Source organism: Alligator mississippiensis, chromosome 1 (assembly GCF_030867095.1).
Source record: "Alligator mississippiensis isolate rAllMis1 chromosome 1, rAllMis1, whole genome shotgun sequence".
Taxonomy (NCBI): Eukaryota; Metazoa; Chordata; order Crocodylia; family Alligatoridae; genus Alligator; species Alligator mississippiensis.
The window spans coordinates 237,540,078-237,560,452 of record NC_081824.1 but is presented as its reverse complement, the minus strand read 5'-3'; the positions used below and the strand labels follow the sequence as shown (position 1 = coordinate 237,560,452).

The following is a 20,375-nucleotide window of genomic DNA, read 5'->3' as shown; positions in this document are numbered from 1 at the left end:
GGCCAGGGGTGAAAGAAGCTGCAGTCTCCCGTCCCCAGCTCGGGGCGCGGCGCCGAGGCGGCTCCCGCACAGCCGCCTTCACTCAAGCCGTGCGACCCGCCCCGGGTCGGGCTCGCCCGAGGGGGCTGCGCGGGGCGGGTGGCGGGAGCCGGGACCCCTGGGCGGTGACGCAGCGGGGCCGGAGGGGGGGCAGTGCGGTGCGAGCGGGCGCAGCCGGGCACTTCCCGGTACCACGCGCGAACGCGGGGGGGCCCCACGGCCCAGTTGGCGCTGCTCGTTGGAGCGCGGGGGCGCGGGCAGAGGCGGTCAGCGCAGAGGGGGTGGGGGAGGGGCCTGTTTTGTCTCTGGCTAGTTTGTAAACAGTGCGCTCGCGCCGGGGGGCGGGGCGGGGCCGGCGCCGATTGGCTACGCCGCTGGGGAGCGGGGCCTTGTGCCCGGCGCCCATTGGCCCGCGCCCCACTTGGCCCCGCCCACCCGCCGCCTTCGCCAGCCAGCCGCGGCGCGAGCCGCGCAGCGCCCTGCCGCTTGGTGCGGGGCGGCGGGTCCGGGTCGGTGTTGGTGTCGGTGTCGGTGTCGGAGCCGGAGCGGGCGCGCGGCGGGGCGGGCCTCGACGAGGCGGCGTGAACGTAAGTGGCTGCGGCTGTGGCTGTGGGCGCGCGTGGCCCCGGGACGGGCGCGGGGAGCGGGCACCCCCCCTCCCCCCCCTTGCCCGGGGCGCGGAGCGGAGCGGAGCGGAGCGGGCGGGGGTGGCGGCGGGAGCGGGAGCGGCGGCCGCGCACGCTCCATTGTGACGCAGTGGGCGCAGCCCGCGACGGCGGGCCCCGCGCAGACTTGCTGCGCTCAGCACATTCGGGAGAACAATGGGCTGGGACGGGGCCGCGGCCGGGCGGCTCCTCCTCGCCCGCCTCCCCCTCCTGCTCGCCGGCGGCGGGGCGGGCACAGCGCGGACCCGCCGCTCTTTCGCCCTCCCAGCCTCAGCACAGCAAGTTTCGGGCAGAGCCGGGCTGGCTCGGAGCGCAGCTGCTTGGCTCGCAAGTTTCACTTCAAAATGTAATAGCTTTTGTTGGCGGCCGGCTGTCTCCAGGAGCGCTCCAGCCGGGACCGCTGGGGGTTTTTGGTCTGTGGAAAAAAGGCAGTGCGTTGTTGTGTATTTGTTTGTTTGTTTGTTTGTTTGCGCGGAGCAGTTGGGGGAGATGCTTCTTATCTAGTCGCTCTCCCAGTTTAATCCTGGCGGACGGAGCTTGTTTCTCAAAACTTGGGGATGGCGCTGTGTGGCTGCAAAGCCCTGGTGCTGTGTCGCTGTGGAGCCGGGAGAGCTTACTCGCGATGCTTTCTCTTTCTCTGCAGGGAAAAAAAGACCAAATGGCAAAGCAACCCTCTGATTTGAATTCCAAGTGCGGCAGTGAAGACAGACAGTTGCAGCGTAGTGAAAGGCCAAGTCAGCCTCAGCCCGTTAGGCCTGGGGCCCCTACCTCTATACAAACACAGTATCAAGGTAACCTTTCAGGTGAGGGGGACGGCTCTTCACCCAGCAGCCCTCAGGGACCATTTGCGCCACCCACTAGCCCCAGTCCGTTTGCAACCAGATCCCCACTTTTCATCTTTGTAAGAAGATCTTCACTGCTGTCTAGATCCTCCAGTGGGTATTTCTCTTTCGACACAGACAGGAGTCCTGCGCCTATGAGTTGCGACAAATCCACACAGACTCCAAGTCCCCCATGTCAAGCCTTTAATCATTATTTAAGTGCAATGGGTAAGCAAGATCATGGTAAGAAACCTTTTAGCTCATGCTTTATTTTTCTTAAATATATTTTGAATATCCCTGAGGACATGGCATTTCTTTTAGACTATATGCATATTAATCTTAAGACACCAAACTAACCAATGTTTCAGTAAAAACAAAATGTTGTGCAGGCACATGACATTAGGCCAGATTCCTGAAAGACTCAGGACATACTAAGACTTGTCCAATCGTTTGGAACTGTGAGTACTGTTTGGGTGCTTTCCCAAAGAATAAGAACACCCAAAGAATAACAAAGTACTGTCCAAGTATCCTGTCTGCTTTTGGTTTTCATACAATGTGGTATATATTCTCTTGAACACAGGATTGTGGACTGATGGAATGTCCCTGATAGAAAGTTCTGTATTGGACTAGTTTTAGCTATGTAAATTAGCTTAAGGTCTTGCCACGGAAACTAAGGAAGGTGGGGGCGTAGTGAGTGGTGAAGGCAGTATTGGTTAATATAGCAATGATAATTGTGCTAACCACCCCCAGAAACCTTGGAACATAATACTATGATTGGAAATGTACCTTGGTTCAATTCTTAACCTCACCAATCCAGTGGTGGGCTGGGGGTGGGGAGAAGTTTACAAGTCAGATACTCTTCGGTTGTTCTGTTAACTTCTTTGCATTGACTTTTAAAGTTGTCCATATAAATCTGTCTTGGTCTGAAACTTTTTGGACTTACCTGGCATCCCTTTTACACATGCTATGGAGAGAACCTGCACAGCTTTTTTTTTCTGTTTTTAATTAATAGGAGAAAAATAAATGGAAAGATTTCTGATGTCAAACACCTGTTTTTTGAGATAAGCATGGAATTGTAATCTGCATCAGAATCTTAAGTGTCACTCTTAAATTGTTTCACTGAAGTACTTGGGATATCTGCAGAATAATTATCAAATATTTGACTAAGATTTGCGTAGTCCAGAGTTAAGGGACTGGGGTGAGTCGGAATACTAAATGGTCTTTTCGTGTACCTGTCAACATATCTGATCAGGGTACCCAGTTTGGTGCTGTCAGCTTCTTTTGACTCCAAGCACCCATATCTTCGTTAGACACCCTTCAGAAAATACCAGCTCTTAGATTTCACTTGTTGTTTGACTACAGAAAGATAATAGAGCAATTCTTTTGTTGCAGAGAACTCAGAAAGACCACAACAGGTCAGAATTATTTTTAACACTTTAGATTCCTATTTGAAAATCTCTGGGTTTATCTTAAGAATGTTTTGTATGTTTTACAGTGCTAACATTACGTGGCACCCTTGACAGGCTCTTGGGACATCGCAGGGTGCCATGACACCTTGATTGAGAATTGCTCTTAAAGCAAACTTCACTACATTCCCTAGGCATAAATTTGCTAAGATGTCTCTGCATCTTATGCTAAATTTGCCCAGATGTATCTGCTTAAAAAAAAAAAAAGTGTGCATATGTGTACGTGCACATGTGCGCGCGCACACAGTATTGGTGGTAGGTGTTTTGTTTCCTGAGGGCTACATCCCTGGAAGGGAGAGAAGGCTCCAGGAGATGCCCCTGTTTTCCTAGATGGAGGGCTTTCTATGTGCGTGAATGCTGAAAAGCATCTCCTCTCTCTCCACCATCCTTTGAAGTTTCTTTTGAGAGCCCACCCTCTAGTCAGGACAGAAGGGATAGGGCTTTGGAAACTGTCGGTATTTCTCTTTAATCAATAGCAGGAGTTCCTTGTGGCAGATCATGCAGAGTGGTATTTTTTTCCCCAAGCCAAATAGTGGATTTAGCTGCAAGTTTCCCATCAAAATTAATTGAAATTCTGTAAATCCACTTGTCACTTCTGAAAATCTCTTACATCATTTGTGGTATGTTTTACAGATGTATGGTTTAATGTAGTTCATTATTTTAAGAACTGTAGGTAAGGCTTGAACTTAAATCTTCAGAACAGGAAGGGAGAAATACCACTGTAATAAGCAACTTAACTACCACAGTTTTCTCTGTATTCCTAATTTACTTTAACCTCCTCTTCTTTAAAAAGAGACAGTTTCTTGACCTCCAAAAAGTGAAGTTCCCATGTTCATATCTCATCAAAAATTGGTTACATTGACAACTTTTTTGGTGAATAACAAACCCAAATTAAGTTTTACATGATGCTATCAAAATATGTTCATAGGTAATGGCTGCAGTTATAGCTGCAAAGTGCTTACTGTAATATACCCTTAGGAAAGACTTTCTGACATTATTGCCATAATTACAGCTTAATGCAAGTTTCACAACCTTATTGAGAGAACATACATGGTATTATAGGACAAAAGATGCTAGAGTTTTTAAAATACGGGTTCGTTGGTTATAGCGCGCACACAGCTGTAATTTAGCTGTGAACATCATTCTTGTACTCAAGAAAGAAATACCAGTTCTTTCTGTAATCGCAGAAACCTAAACTTTTTCACTCGGTCAAACATGCTTCCTTAAAACTATGGAAATGCTTATTTTAAATAAGTCTTTGTACTACCGTTGCTGCACTGGGTACTGTCATAAACACTGGTTGATGCATAAACTGGGTGGAAAATGCTAAGGTCACTTGAATATGGAATGTACTTGATTTCAAACCTGGTTAAGCTCATAAGTAGGAACCTACCAAATTCATGGTGGAAGTAGAGTGAGTGGTGGCTCCTTTAATCTTGCATGTTCTCCTATATGCACCTCTCCCCTTGCTAATTATTGGAGGATCCTGCAGCTCCCTCCTGATCAGTAGGGAAACTAAAACTGGTTTTAAACATTGCTGCTGACTGGTGGGGAGGTAAAGATGGCGCCAACAGCAGGGCCATCTGGGGCCCCTCAGCCAATCAGTGGCAGGAGGCAAAAGTGGCACCATATTTAAAACTGCAGTTTTTGCTTTCCCACTGATCGGGCGTGAGCCATAAGTGGGGCCCCTCCACCAATTGGCTGGGGGGCGTGGGGAACCTGCAAGACTAAAGGAACCACAGTGCATCCCACTTCTGTCATGAATTCGGTAGGTCTCTACTCATAAGATGCAGTTGTAAAGAGACTTTACTCTTGCCCAAGGAGCACAGTTTCCTACAAGTGACTTGTTGCTTGGTTCTTGAACTTTGCTTGTGACTTGTTGAAGAGATCAGTATCTGAAGTGCTACCCAGGGGAAGGTCCAGACCTGTAGTTCCTGTGGAAGCAAAGCTCCTGTCCGACCTGATGGGAATTTTTCTGACATAAGAACTTTTGGACCTTGGAATTTTGAGTCCCTAGTCTGTCTGCAGTCTCTGAAAAGGAACTGAACTTGATTTAGTAGCATACAGGGATAAGCGGTTGTCAGGCTAAAATTGTCAATATTTGATAAATGGTAAAAAAACCCCACCCCTATTAACTGTATCTTTTATAAAGTAACTACATATTTATGGGATGTTAATACAATACCAGCAGAAGTTAACTACTAGTTCACGTTTCGACTGAGTGGGCTTATCCCAAACAAAAACATTAAGGTTGAAAGTGTGTTTCAATGGAGTCCAGCTAGCAACCAAAACAGTATTACTTTTGTTACGCAGCAGTTTTACCCTCCTCTTCTCATCCCTTCCCTGCCCCAGAATGTTAGAATACCTGTTCGTTTAGTAGTCCTCCATTGCTCATTGCCCTCCAATACTACCACATACCCACCTATACCCCTGCCTCTTGCCTTGGAAATATTCTAGGTATATATGGCTGATTCTTATACATTGTATGCATATTTCAAGAGGAGTACCGAGGATCCCTTGGCGCCCATTTGAATTATGTCAGCTTTCAAATGATGTTTTTGGCATGATGCAGAGTGGTATGGATGTATGTAAGCATGTAGCTATTGTGAGGTGCCAATCCTGCAAAAACTTGAGCAGGTGTTTTAATTTGAGTGTATAGTAATTAATTCCATTATTAAGGTTAAATGAGGCCTAAGATCATATTTTTCACTATAGGTTGCAGCAACTATTACTGTTTTTAAACATCTAACGTTGTATGTCTAGGTATTGATTTGCAACAGGCTATTCATTCTTTTTTTAAGATTAATGTCACAGTAATGTAGCAGGGGTGTAGGTTGTAGCCGTGTTGGTCTAAGGACATAGGCAGACAAGGTTCCTTGGGTGAATCTGATACCTTTTATTAGACCAACCCAAATAGTTGGAGAATAGTTATTAAGCAAGCTTTTGGGTTCAAAAACCCTTTGTCAGGCTAAGGAAGTTTCAGCAGTTGACGTGTGCTCATCTTCTTGGTCTAATAAAAGATATCAGATTCACCCAAGGAACCTTGACAGTAATGTAGGAAATTTAGACACAATTTTCTAGCTTTCTGCTTTTTTTGAGCAGAAGTGTTAAAGTTAGGCAGCCCTGTCTACTGGACCATGGGTTTAATTATGGCAGAACTGTGTCTGATATAATCGAGATCTTATTTCAGTTTAAAAGTTTAATGTTCTAAGTGCTGTAAAATTTACATATTCCCTCCCTTTGCTTGGAAACATGGTATACCAGTAGGGGATTCAAGGCAGAGTTAGTGTTCCAAGTATAGGGACATTTGAAGGAGAAAGCTTTGCATGCGGTTGCAGATTCAACCAATCATTTTCACACCTGGGGAATCAAGTCCTGTGTCTTACTGAAATAATTTTGCACACAATTATATGTCATTTGGGTTTTAATGTTGCCCTTTTCCTGCATCCCTGTAGGGAAGAGTTCAGGTTGACAGTGAGCAGTATGCTTGTATGCCGCAGATTTCCCTGAGCCTGTGCTTGTCGGTGTTCACATGAGCTGGGTGGCCAAAAGGTGCTTGCCATAGCCATTGAACCTGATCTGCGGTTTGAGTGGGACTTCTGCATGGGAGAGGAGGAAGAGAAGGCCTTTGTTGCTTTGAGAGAGGGTATTGGCCCTGGGGCCTGGCTGACATGAGTCAAAGATGCCAGCTGAGTTGAGTGGGGGTGTGGTAGAGACACTTGGCTTGCTTTAGGGAATAGTTTAGACTACATAACTGAGGAAATGTTCAATCCTTCAGTAAATTGATGGTGATGATACATGCGTGAGCTGCATAGGGTGTCAGGCAGCAAGCAGTAATTTGTGTCCTAATGAAGTAATGGAATAGGAAAGGTAGGTGAACAAGAAATAATGGGGATGAGTGCTAGTGAGGTAGGGCTGGGAAAGGGGAGAGAAATGCTTATCTTGCTTTATATGTTTTAAATTAGTGTTACCACCATGTAATAATAATTAAGACTTTGGGGCACAGAGTCTATCTATGATTTCTCTTACTGGTAGCGGTAGTGGCTACGAAGTAAGCACTCTAGTAATCTCCATTCCACTACCATGAAGTGTGGAAGAGTCAGTCATGGGAAATACTTGCATAGATGATGATAACTCTGTAAATGATTGCTAATTTCAGAATGATTTTTTAAAAATAATTTAGGAAATCCAGGGACAAAAGCATTCGGTAAGACTGATGGATTTAAGCATTTTTTGTTTTAAACTCACTTGGTGCATCCGCATGAACAGAAACATGCATTTTCCATGGGGACAAAAAGCAGCGGCACAGTGTATACCACTGCTACTTGTCCCTGGGGACCAGCCATGTCATGCACGCTTTAGTGCGCAGCATGTTGTCTCAGTTGGTGTCAGCAACTGTGCTGGCCCCATCAGCCTTACCTGGAGGGCCTGTGGGAACCGCAGCTATAGTGCAACAAGGAGCCTGGTTGGCAGCCAGAGTATGGCTCTGGCTGGCTAGGCTCTGGTTTTCGGCTGTGCTGCTGCTGCTGCCAGATGAGCCACCCTGCTTTTTTTAGGTGTGGGTTAATTTGACCCCTGGGATTTCCTGGGGTCAACTCTCCCGTGTGCTGTAAATTAGCAGTGTGGGGAATGCTTGTGTGTACGTTGTAGCAGACTGCACATCTGCACTCATGTGGATGGATATGCCCACTGGGTGCATCTACACGTGCGTTTTACTACAGTTGACTAATTAGCTTCACAGTGAAGTGTCATAGTCTACACATGCATCAATATTAGGGCACAGTAAGTTAATTAACTCCACTATAGGATGGTATCCTATGGTAGAGTAATTTACTCCACCAAAATGCATGTATAGGCGGTGACCGGGGCTGACTGGGGTGGGGGGGGGAACTACTTGCTGCCTAGCTTTGCACTTCAGCACCATCATGCCCCAGCCAGCCCCTCTGTCTCCTGATGCCACCACCCAGAGCCTGGGGCTGACTCTGTGGGCCCCTTGCCAGCCCAGGGCTGCTCTTCCCCAGCTCAAAGTGTGGTTCTGGGTGCAGCATCTGTATGTGCTGCACCTAGGACCAGTTTTCTCCAATATAAACTGCATTGGAGTTTATCACGTCACATTTAATTGCATGTGTAGACGCACCCAATATGTAGTATACATGTATAATAAGATGTACGTGCATGTGTTTATGTATACACCTCATTGTATAAGTATATATAATGGCTATGCAATCTCAAACTTTTTTTCCTGATTTTTTTTGTGATCCTATTTTAGCTAATTGGTAATAAATTTACAATTGGTGTTGTGGACAAACTAACAAAATTGGAAGACAATTTAATGAGCACCATATTTTTATTCTTTTTTTTTTGTTGCATGTTTTACAATGGGAAGCACTGTTTATTATTCTAATGTATCCAGTATTTCAGCAGTCGTTACATGGAGTGTTTCATCAGTTAAAAATCAGCATGGTCTGACACTTTGGGAAGCTTATCTAGCCATTTGTCCATGTGGTGAAATGGGGTCTTAATTTGCAGTTGAAAGATAAATTTAAATACCAGTAAAATTGGGACCAATTTGTGTGGGTGGTGGGGAGGGAAATTGGTTTTTTCTGCTTTTGGTCTTCATATACATAAATCCCAGAGATGTGGGTTCCCCGGAAAATTTTGATTTCCCAGTACCCTAAATAGAGCATTACCATGTTTTTTTTTTTTTACTTATATTTAGTAAACAACACTAAAAAAAGTACCCCATGTTAATTTTATATCCCAATAGCCACAAGTATTTAAACTGAAATATTTGATTAGGAAAAAAAATTAAAAACAGCATACTTAGTGGTTTAAATGTTATATTCAAACAAATTCAAAACTTTGTGGAAAGAAATTATTGTTATTGGAATACTTGTAAAAATGTAAAGACAGTATGCAGTAGCATGTACTTCCCTTACATTGCTTGTTGAAATTTAAGGAAAAAAATGAAGGCACTGAAAACTGTTGACACTAATTGTAGCACGCCCAAAGAACTGTGTGTGATATGCTGTGGTTGTCCACTCATCTACTTCAAGAGAGTTCAACTTTTGTCCACTGAGGCCATTGCGGCACCTCCAGTTTCACTGTCATTATCTGTAGAATCATTTGCATTACTTATTAGTTCCACTTCAGCATCAGATTGAGGCAAATCTGATTCAGAACTACTTGAACCACATTCTCTTTTGCTAAAAGATGGTTTTACCAATGAGCCTCTGGGCAAGGGCAACTTACCATCACACTGCATCTTCTTTGCTAATTGTGCTTCTGACTGAGTCTCCAGAAGCAAGAGATTTTGAGAAATAGAAACAAGTTTAGCGCTGCTTTCATTTGTTAGTTTATTCCTCTTTTTTGTCTTGATTGAGCTGAAAGCCTTCCAGTTCCATTCACAAGAAGCTGCTGGTGGTGGAATGCTTAGGATTCTCAGAGCAATCCTGGACAACGGTCAGGTGTTACGGTATCCCTTCTACCATGCGAGAGGAGACATATATTCTCTGCTGCCTTCCAAATGATGTCTTTGCTCCAAAGTTTTTTTTTCTTTTGCCTGGTACTCAGCAGTATCTGTCATCACAGCTATTTCGTCAAGTGTTGAGGACTTTCTTAGCTACTTTCATAACTGTATTGAGAGCAGTAGATAATTCATCTTCTGATCAATGTTGCCTTCTGTGTTGAGGATCCAAAAGGTTTGCTGCCAGATGAACTAGATGAGAGCAAAACTCCAATCTTTTAGTAAACATTTGTTTTACTTCTTTTTTGCATAGAGGTGAAGAAGGCAAAAGCTCAATTTGATTTTCATTCAGTTGCGTTATATCTCTGGAATATTTGAAAGGCTTGGTGCACCTCCTTCAAGTTTCTTGATAGCCACTGAAACTGGTAGTAGCAAATTGAATGCTTCTTGAATGCAGAACACATTGTGGTTGAGAATCTGCTTCCAAATATTAATGGGAATAATCTGGGATACCGTGTCATCTACTGAAGCACACTGCAAACAGTTCTTTGTGTGCAGCACACTATTTAAACACTTCGTAGCTGAGCCCCATCTAGTTTCTCTTGGCAATAAAAGTGCCCTTTCCTTCCCCTGCTTCTTTCTGTAATTTCTTCAGTCTGATTAGCAACATGATGATTATTTTAATACTGTCACAGTCACTTTGCAGTTTGCCAATATTGTCTTCATTGTATTCATGCTTATTATGTCCTTTGCCAGAAGATTCAACCCATGAGCAAGACAGCCAAATACTATTAAATGAGGATACTTTGCCTTTAATATTTGCCATGCAGCTTTCATGTTACTCATATTATCAGTTACAAGGGCTTGTACCCTGGAGGGACCTGCAGTTTCAATCTCTTCACTCAGTAATTTGTCTATGTATACACCTGTATGACAAGAAGATTTGGTAGCAATTGCTTTCAGGAATATTGGTTTAGGTGTTGCTAACATAATGTAAAGTTAAAAATGTTCCTTGTTATCAGTCCATCCATCTGACATCAGAGTCAGTGATTCTGCTTGACCTATCCTTTGAATAACCATTGTTTGAACTCTGTCATACCCTCTATCTAAGAGAGAAAGTGATAAGCAATAATGTGATGGTAACTTATATGATGGGCAAATTAGTTTGTAATGTTCCTTCCAGTATCCATTTGCAGTTATAGAAAGAGGTGTACCACTTGCAAATATAGATCGAGCTAATGTCTCATCTGCTTTTTCTTGATCTTCTTATGACATTTTGTCCACAAAGCTTGATGAAAAGTTTGACTGTTTTGAACAGCTACTCATGGTGGATGGAATATCTGGTGTCAGGGATCTTGAAAGCGAGGATCCTGCTGCTTCTTCCCCCAGACCTGGCAGCTCAGTATTTTAATTTTCCTTTTTTTTTTTTTTTTTTTTTTTGCAAATCTGCTATTTCACTTGAGCTACCAAGTTCCTGCAACAAAAGGGGGAAAAGATTTTTATTTTAGCCTGTTCTAGTCTGGCCTCATCCATCAGAAGGAGAAGCGGCAGGGAGCTTGCTTCCCCCCTTCCCTGCCAAAAAGAACACTCTCTGCTGTTCAACTTGCTCAGTTGCCCTAGGACTGCAGAGCTGAAGGAAGGTATAGTCTGGCCTCTGCCATCCGCCAGAGCACTAAATTTGCTCTGCTGGGTTGAAATAGTTAACTATTTATCTATTATGTAATTTTATAAAAAATATATATTGGTAAGCCTAAGCCACTTAGGTGCTTAGTGCAAGCAGAAAAGCAGGATGCAAATATTTTAAATAATAGTCCAGAGTTTCATTAACAACCTTTAAAATTCTAATGTTTTAAAACAATGTAGATGGTAGTCTATACTGTGTGTTGTTTAACATATGAATTTGTTTGCTTACCTAGGATTCCTGAAATAGACTTTTCTCAGATGATGTTGTTCCACCATTCATTGTATTAGCTTTCTGTATATGGCTTGTACTCTTTCAGGACCATTTCTACATGTTATTAAATGTTTCTTCATTCTTATGTTGTTAGCATACTCCTGCTCGTAGTATTTACATCTACCAACTTTCTTCCTTCCTTCAGTGGCTTGAACTATAATGATGCCACACTAGCTTTTTTCTGATTGGGCGTTATTATGACTACTTCAAACCAAAAGCATGAAAAAACTAACAGATCTTATGCAAACACTTCCAGCTTCCCTAACTCAAGAAAAGAAATGAGATGCCGCTCTGTGTGTTTACTGAATTGAAAGTGAAACAAAAATTAATCACATTTTTAGTTTTGGTTTTGATTTCCCTTTCAGTCTGAGAAGAAATAAGAATTTTAGCCCTGGTTTTGATTTGATCTGCACAGTCAATTAGGTGAATTCAGAACTTGATTTTTGGTTTGGATTATTATGCGAGTCTATTTACCCTCCTGTTTACATATCAATAAAACATATGTACTCTCTCACACGCTTCATAAGGATAATCATCTGAAAAACATTATTACAACTTTGAAACCCCCAAGCTTGCCTAATATTGTATTGGCATCCATTCATTGTTACTAATAACTGTTATGAAACAGTAAATTTTTACAAATGGAAAATTTCCAATGGAAAAATAAAGCACTAGAAAATTTTCCACCCCACATCTCTGATGTAGGCAGTGAGAAGTACAGCCGGCAGCATGGAGAACTGTGTGCAGCTGGTAAGTCTATGGTGGTGGAAAGAGACTGGCAGATCCAGGTCTCTGCAGTGAGGAGGGTGTGGGGCTGGGGTGGAAGCAGGTGCTGCCCAGCTCAGGTGGGGGGAGGGAGGGGTGCAGGACAGAGCCACTGCTTGTCCGGGGTACGAGGGGAGGGGGCTCCCACTGCAGCACTCAGCTCATTTGGCAGCTTGTCCGCTTATCCAATGGCTCCCGCTGCTGCTCCCACTGCTCATCTGGGAGGGCATGGTGGGGGGGTGGGGCGTATGCCCCTGGATCTATGTGGGGTGGTTGGCGGCAGCAGGGGGGCTAGGGTGGCTACAGCGTTGTTTTGTTTTTTTTTTCAGGGGAGGGCTGCAGCCACCCTGTAGCCCTTCCACATGCTGCTGCCTGCCTGCTTGCCTGGTGCCAGCTGCAGCCTGTCCCACCTGCAGCCCCGTGCCCTCCCAGGGTGCACACAGCAAGAGTTGCCCTGCACCCCCCCAGACTAGCTGCAGCTCCATCGCATACCCTGCCCTGCCCCACTTCCTCACTGCAGGGGCCTTGATCTGCCCCCCACACCCTTTTCCCTCCTTCCTCCGTTCCATTACACCATTATACCAGACTTACTAGCTGCATGCAGCTGTATTGGAAACCGGATCAGGATCGGCTAATATGCCTCCTTAAAAATCAGATATTGCTATCGGCCCCAAAAATCTGTTGGTGTACCCCTATTGTAAATGACATGTTTAGGTGAAAATAACCATTCTCTCTCTTTAAGCTTTGCTTTGCTTTCCATGGTTTCTGTGCAAAAGATGGTACACTTTCAGATATACTGCCAGTGATCAGACTGATATAAAGAAGGCTTTGCTTCATATAATCTGTGGTAGTACTTTAAAAACATTAAAAGGAAAGATAGGGAAATATAATGATGAAGTATACATCCAGCCCTTACCTAGTTCTGATCTGCTCCATTCTAAGTATTCACCACAATATCCTAGCCTCAATATTTTCAGAAAAATTCTGTTGAATGTTTTCTTTGCTGAGCATGTGCCAGTCAGATCTTGGAGAGACTTATAACTTCCAGCAGCCTTGGTGATGTTTTATTTTGGAGGGAAGAAGCGGGGAATTCACACAAGTCTTGTTCCTGACACCCAGACAAGCCAATCTGCTTCCTCACTCCACCCCTCAGTTTTAGTAGCAGCTCTACACATTGTAGTACAGACATTTTTTCAGTGAAATGGTTTTAAGTTTTATTTTAACATGGTCAAAACAATATGCATATCTTTAATATGTGTGTGCGTGTGTTCTTAGAAATGGCTGAGCCACATAAACTGAAATTTTCTAAACAATCAGTGGCAAGTATGCCATTCAAAACTTCAGTCCAGGTAGCTAGTTCATAAGTTAAACTGAATTCAAAATTGTATCTTACAATGGAGACTGTAAGATGTACTTATGATAGGGCTGTTGAGGCTCCCTTTCTAATTTTGTTGCCTGAAACTTGGTGTTTAATAATAAGAAAAAAATTTGGGCTTCCAAGGGAGCTGGTGCTCACCCCATCCTTGTTGGTCTTCAAGAGGAGACTGGATAGGCACCTGGCTGGGATCTCATGACCCCAGGTTTGGTGACCCTTTTCTTGCCTGCCAGGGGCAGGGGGTCGGACTGGATGGCCCAATGAGGTCCCTTCCGACCCTAGAATCTATGAATCTATTAGAAGAAGACTTGATGTGTGAAGCTTCTTTTGGTTTGTAAGAGGCAAAGTTCTTTTTTAAGTATTTAGCAATCTGAAACATATGATAAAAAGTTCTCAGATTAGTAAGCTCTGAAATATAACTCCTTGAAAAAGCTGGGAAGATGCTAGGGATTTTGTTAGTTGTGAAAACTTCAAAATAGTATATTTATAAAACTCAAATTCAGAAACACACTAGGTGGTTTTGTCAAATATTGACTTTTTTAAATTTTTTTAAAATTAAAAAAATAATGCTTGGCAGAACAGACCGGCTTTTTTTCCAATTTCATAGAAATTAAATGTTACTTTATTAAGCAATTAGAATTTAAATTTGAGTATCAAATGCTTTACTGAGCATGTGAGTTCCAGAACTGCTATCAGGAACTAAAACATACTATATTCCTTCCAGTATAAAATGCCCAGGCATTTAAGATGTGCCTACATTTTCTGTCTCAATTAAAAGTAAATGAAATAAAGACATATTTATGATGCATATCAAAGCTTTTTAGAAAAAATATTTCATTATAAAGATTAGGGTGTTATGCCTTGTGGTTGTGTGTAAGAGTTGACTGTAGTTTTACAAATAGTTTAGACAGGGATTTGCTTGGGATGGTTTGGATGAGCTTGATCCTGATTCTGGTGGGGCGCTGGACTAGATGACCTCAGGAGGTCCCTTCTAGTCTTACTTTTCTGTGATTCTATAATAAAAAGTTAATCTTCTATTAAAGGAGCATGGTGCTCAAATCAGCCTAAGAATATGCTCTATCCTTATAACACGTGAACATCTCCCAAATACCATATTGTTTTGCATGCAACGCGTTCCCAAATAAAATGGGTACCCTTTTTGTAGGCAGAATATAGTAAAAATTATTTTTTCCAGAGTAATGACCAACTGTGACATAGGGTAAGACTGCCTGGAAACATAGGGCATCCTGGAAGTATGGCATCAGAAACATCCTGGTGTGGCAGACTGTCTCCTGCAGTGCCACATTTCCTGGACTTTGTTCCTAGGAGGGCTTACTCTTTTCTTTTTTTTTTCCACACAAGATTAAACCCCAGACCCTTGCAAGGGAAGTAGCAAGGCTGTTAGCTACTTTCCTGTAAATAGTTCTTTATATAAAAAGTTCCTTTAAGTAATGTATTGTTTCCATATCACAAGCCTCATCAAGATACTACCAACAGTTCACTTGCTGCTTTGGGTACAAGCACATCCAATAGCTACAGCTGTCAGAGGGTTAACAGAAGACTTCATCCCTTCAGTTGGCTGAGCCACGCAAGCGGCAGCTATTTTGGCAGCTGCATGGCATACACTGTGTCTCCAGGTGTGCTGCTTTCCCAGTGAAGAAAACATCTTTTCTATTCAAAATGTGCACCCCAATTTTGAGGGGCAGGTTTTGGGTGGGAAAAGATGTGTGGGGTATGTGAGAAAATACAGTAGTTAAAATTTCTCTTCCTTTCCAGCTGCAGAAGAAATAGCTCAATTTGTTTCTGAAGAGCTGATTTTTATTGAGCTTTTAAAGGAGGAAAAACTAACGTAAAATATTGAGGTTTTTTCTCATATAGGTGAATCGGTTCATTCACCTGGAGTAGGCTCTGTTCTTAACTGCATCTTCAGGACCATGGAGGAAGCTTGTTCATCAGAACACTTGGTGCCTGAACAGCTGTGTCCATGTAAGCTTCTCCAAAGCCCCATTCTGCTCTCTTTAGTCAGTTTTAGCTTCTTGGAGTTCCACATCCTGTTGCAGACATCAACTACTCCCATATGTACTTTCAAAGGAGAACCCCTATGAACCCTCATGGAGGACAGTCCAAAGAGTCGATACTAGTCTTCAGAACTGTGCTTGGAATACACCCCTGTGGGCTGCAGAAGTGGGTTTGTTAATGAGCCATTTTTTCTAAGTGAGCTTTTTAAGAACGTCATGTTTTTATGTCCTTTTTGACACTTGCTTTAATGTAATTATGTGGACTTGCAGAAACATAACAATCATCCTGTTACTTTAAAAAAGTCAGTCTAAGAATGCCACAGACTGAAACAGGGATCCTCTACCCTGGGAAACATTGCAGTTTAGAGATGCATTATTAAACATAATGTTTAGATCAGCACCTTTTGGTTGGTTGACAGTCCACTCTGAGAAAGTGATATATACTGTCCTTTTCAGAGGAATCCTTTTGTGCATTAACTCTTCTGAAAATTGGTGTTTCTAGGGCAGTGACTCTCAGGGTTCAGTGGCACACTAGGGTGCCATTAAATCCTTTTTAAGGGTACCAATATTAGAGATGCAAACACCTACACATGAATCGCAAGATAAACCCAAACATTTCAAATACGAATCATAGTGTCAAAAACTTTCTGATCTGTTGTAGTCTTTCTGAGTTCTTAGCAACAGAAGACTTGCTCTATTATTTTTCTGTAGTCAAGAAACTAGTGAAAGCTAAGAGCTGGCATTTTCTGAGGGGTACTTTGAGCTTAAAATAGGTTGAGAACTTATAGGGCTTACTGCATTTCTAGAGATAAAAGGTGGTGTTTGTGGATTTGTCTAAGGAAATTTGAGAGATGTCGGCATTTCTGTAGGTATTCTTTGGCTTGGACTCCATCACCAGGTCTTTGGCTGTGGCTTCCTTATTTGGGACACATTTCTACTTATGTTAACTTCTATAGAGACTGGAGATGAGATGATGATAATCTTCCATTGCAGACATTAATGGTCACTGAACCATTTTATACTGTTTTCCCTGAAATGGTATTGGTCTCTCTGACTAATATTAAGTGGATTTTCCTCTTAACTGGTTTGCTATTATGCTTGTATTTGTGTTTTTCTCTGTCTCATAACTAAACTGGCAAAATTGCATGAAAAGATCTGTACATTACTAGTTAAGCAAAACCATTCAGAAAATCAGTCATGTTTTTCAAGGCTGCATAAATGAGTTATGGTCTGCATCCAGTTTTTTGAGGGGTAGCTAATGTACAGTTCACCTTAGGGGTCACTACTAGGGATTGGTACTAGTTTCTAGAGTTTCACTATCATAAATTTGTTTGGCTGCTATGAGAAGATTTATTTACACCTGCATGAATTGCTATTCTCCAGACATGGTATCTAGGGCAGTTGTTGGAGGATAATGGTTTGAGCACTGATTAATTAACAAGGTGTTTTAATCCCTGGAGGGTATTTATGATGGCTAATCTTTAAATGTGCAGATATTGGGAAGAAAAGGACAAAGCTGCTTGCTTTCAGCTCTTTAAAGTACTACCTTTGCACAGTCTTGTTTGGTGCTTCTTAGTCCTCTGTGGTGTTGGAGCCTTGTTGCACATAGATCTTCTGGAAGTGATAGATTGGAGGGATTGTCTGATGTGAAGTTGCACAGCTACACCTTCAGTTTTATGGAGTATGTGATTTCTAACAGCCAGCTGTTGCTTCAGAAAATTTCCAAGGCTACATGGATGGAAACATGACTGACATGGGAGTTTTACTGAAGGTGCATAACTTATTAACACACAAAAGGCTCTCAAGACATTGCAGGAGAGCAAATTGAGTGGAAGTATTGTGATGAGAGGGTGGAGAAGGTTTTCTTAGGGTTATAAGAAGGCTTTCATGAGGACAGTTCCTATTTTTGTTTTGTATATTGTACCTACATTTCAAGTGGCAGTGATGCTTTGTCAAATATGTTGAAATTAAAATGTTTGGTTCAAATGTAAGGGTACTTTCTTTTCTGGGTTCAACAGAATTGCTTATTATATAGATAGCCTGTGTTAACACTGGCTAGTTTTGTACTGATAATTGCATTTGCAGACAAAGCAAAGCTAGCTAAAGAATACAAAAGGATTTAAACTGGTAGGAGCACTGATGTTTTTCATACTGCAGATCCATCATAAGCATTCATTTAAATTGAGTGTTCCAAGGCTTAAGTAGGTGGAAGGCACTTGTTTCAGCTTTGCCTGTGTTCTGATAAATACAGATGGACAATTCTCCCCAAACTGTAAGCTGGTTGCATGTTATGAGATTTATTACACCTGTGGTTAGGTTCTAGCATGTGACAATCACAAAGAATCACATGCATCAAGCAAAGGATATCTGAGCACTTTTCCTGTACTGTTAATGTTCATATTTCCCTCCCTTCCCCTATGGCATCCTCTTTGCAGCCACTAGCACCTGAGGTAGCAGGAGTATAGTTAGAACACTGTGTCACAGCTAACCTGATAACAGCTTTTAGGAGGCAATTACCATCCAGCATAATTTACAGCAGCTCCTAACCTTGGATGGAGCAGGGAATCTCAGGGAACTGTTACTGGTTGTTGCATCTCAGCTTTTCATCTCTGTCTTGGGTGGTAGTTTGTTCTGAGGGATCCCTCTGTTAGCCAGTCCTCTAAACCAACGTTTCTCAACCTGTGGGTTGCAGCCCAGAAGCGGGTCACAAGAATATATGAAAGGGTCACAAACAAACTCTAAAAAATGATTTTCCTTTAGAGGAGAGAAACATGGGAAACAGTGACTTTTCCCTTGCAAGCTATCAGAGCTTCAGGGGCTCCCCTGCCCCACATACTTGGGGGCTGGGGGCAGTGGGTCAGGACTGGCCACTGATATTTACAAATGGGTCCTGATACAAAAAAGGTTGAGAGCCACTGCTCTAGACCATCCCTCAACTTGGGCAGATGAGCTTTTATTTTTCAATCTCAGTTGGTTTCCTAAAGCTTGCAAGGTAGTACCAGGGCAGCCAGAGTTGCTCTTATTCTTCCCATCATTGTAGCAAGTAGCCAGCAGGGAAACAGGTGAGTGACTGCAACAGGGCAAAGAAAACAGCTGCTTGGAGGGGCTCCTGGAGAAGTAGTGGGAGTTGCTTTAGTGACACCTCTTGCATTCAGCTTGTAGACAAATGCAGGCTTCAAGTCCTGTTCAGTGACCACATCTTAGAGCCTGAAGTACCGCATGCTGGATGGACATCACTGGACTATTGATCTGCATTACTGAAATAAAGGAAAGGCTCTGGAAGCAGCCTGCGTGTTTTCCCCCCTCCCTTCAACTGCCTGTTAAAATTCCGTTTAAACATCAGCATTCATTTAAAACTGGAAGAAGTAATTAATCATCTATGATGTGTGTTTAAATGATGAATGAACCTGAAGGAACATTTTGGTACTGATTTGTAAATAGGTTACAACTGTTGCAGTGAAACTACCTGGGCGCATAGAGTAAAAATGAAACAAAACTTCCCAAGAAGGGGAGCCTGAAAATAGCAGAATAAGCTTACAAAGCATCAGGATTTTTAAGGCGTGGCCTTGTTTCTGTGAACTTTATATGCATGTGCTTCAGCATCTCTGAAAAAGGGAACTAAAAGATGGGATGTACAAATAAGCCTGAACCATGTTAACTTAGTTAATTTTTCTATGAGTTGTCAGTGGGCCTTAGGTATACTGGGAAAAGAGAATTTCCATCTGTGTCCTAAGCTAGCATTATGCATCAGTAAAAGAATTCAGTAGCGCTCTGGGAAGGGCCAACTGCTGACCACAGGAATACACAGGAAAGCAATACCAGCAAAATGTTTGGTGCAAATTTGGTACTCTACTGTTGAACCATATTTAGACCATACACATACGAGTGCCTTCTTTTGGTTAATCTTGTAGCCCTTTGAAAGAGCTTCAGCTAAGTAAAAAAGCTATTTTTCCTAAAACTGTTGCATCAGCATGTATGAGTTGTACTTGACTGCTTTTCTTTAAAAAACAAAAAAACAACTCCCCCCCCCCCCAAAAAAAACCCCAAAACCCAGTGAAACTGGAAAAAATCTTCCCTCTAGACAAGCTGCTAGAATATAAGTGCTCTGATACCAGCCTTTACATAGGTAAATGTATGGTTGCATAACATTTCACAACTGTTAATGGGTAACCTCTTGAATACGGGATTCTAATCGTACAATATAGTCACGAGGGTTTTCACTTTTTTTAATAGGATGCTGAGACATCCGCTTCTTGAGGCATTGAGTTACTTTATTCTCCATCCTCTGCAATGGTGCATTCATTTGGTTTATTCTTTAAAGAGAAATGAAGTGTGTCATGATATGACTAGTATTGCTGGTGTGTGTGAGATGGTGGTGAAAGTTATTGGTGGCTAGCAACTATAAATGAATTTTGAAAGTTTCTCTTGACTGTTTTTGCAGCTAATTATGACTGGACACTTTTGATTTTGTGATTTGGCAGTACCACAGAAAGTCCTTTTTGAAAACCTCAGATTGATTTCACTCTCAACCACTTTAACCATGATATTAATTCTTGTATTGCTGAGCTTTTATCATTTGAAGCCAGTGTAAAACGATCTTAGACAGTTTTGGCGATCGGCTGGAACACGGCATTGTATATTATCTTCAGTGGTTGAAAACAGTTGGATTAAAGTAGTTGCTTTTCTAATTTTGGCTCTGTTTAATGTGGTAGTTATGTAGTTGGTTGAAAGTTGTTTAAAGCATGAGGATGTCTGATGTATGCGTCTCAGCATAGTGCTGAAAATCTGCTTTTCTTTGGCATTGAG

At 42.6% G+C, this 20,375-nt stretch overlaps 1 protein-coding gene across 10 annotated transcripts in view; it reads left to right on the top strand.

Annotated features, from left to right (window-relative positions):
- Nucleotides 1-481: 481 nt before the first annotated feature.
- The window catches only part of BCL2L11 (BCL2 like 11), a 43,257-nt gene continuing 23,363 nt past the window's right edge, over nt 482-20,375 (top strand). Inside the window, exons 1-3 of one of the 10 annotated variants that reach the window (XM_019480122.2) lie at nt 486-626; nt 1,348-1,495; nt 1,664-1,768. In XM_019480122.2, coding sequence (XP_019335667.1) covers nt 1,363-1,495; nt 1,664-1,768 — 238 coding nt within the window. In that variant the 5' untranslated portion in view covers nt 486-626; nt 1,348-1,362. Of the gene's footprint in view, nt 627-846; nt 1,136-1,347; nt 1,769-20,375 lie in introns of those variants that run through there. The other 9 variants (XM_019480121.2, XM_019480123.2, XR_002087915.2 and 6 more) reach the window with 9 other exon arrangements.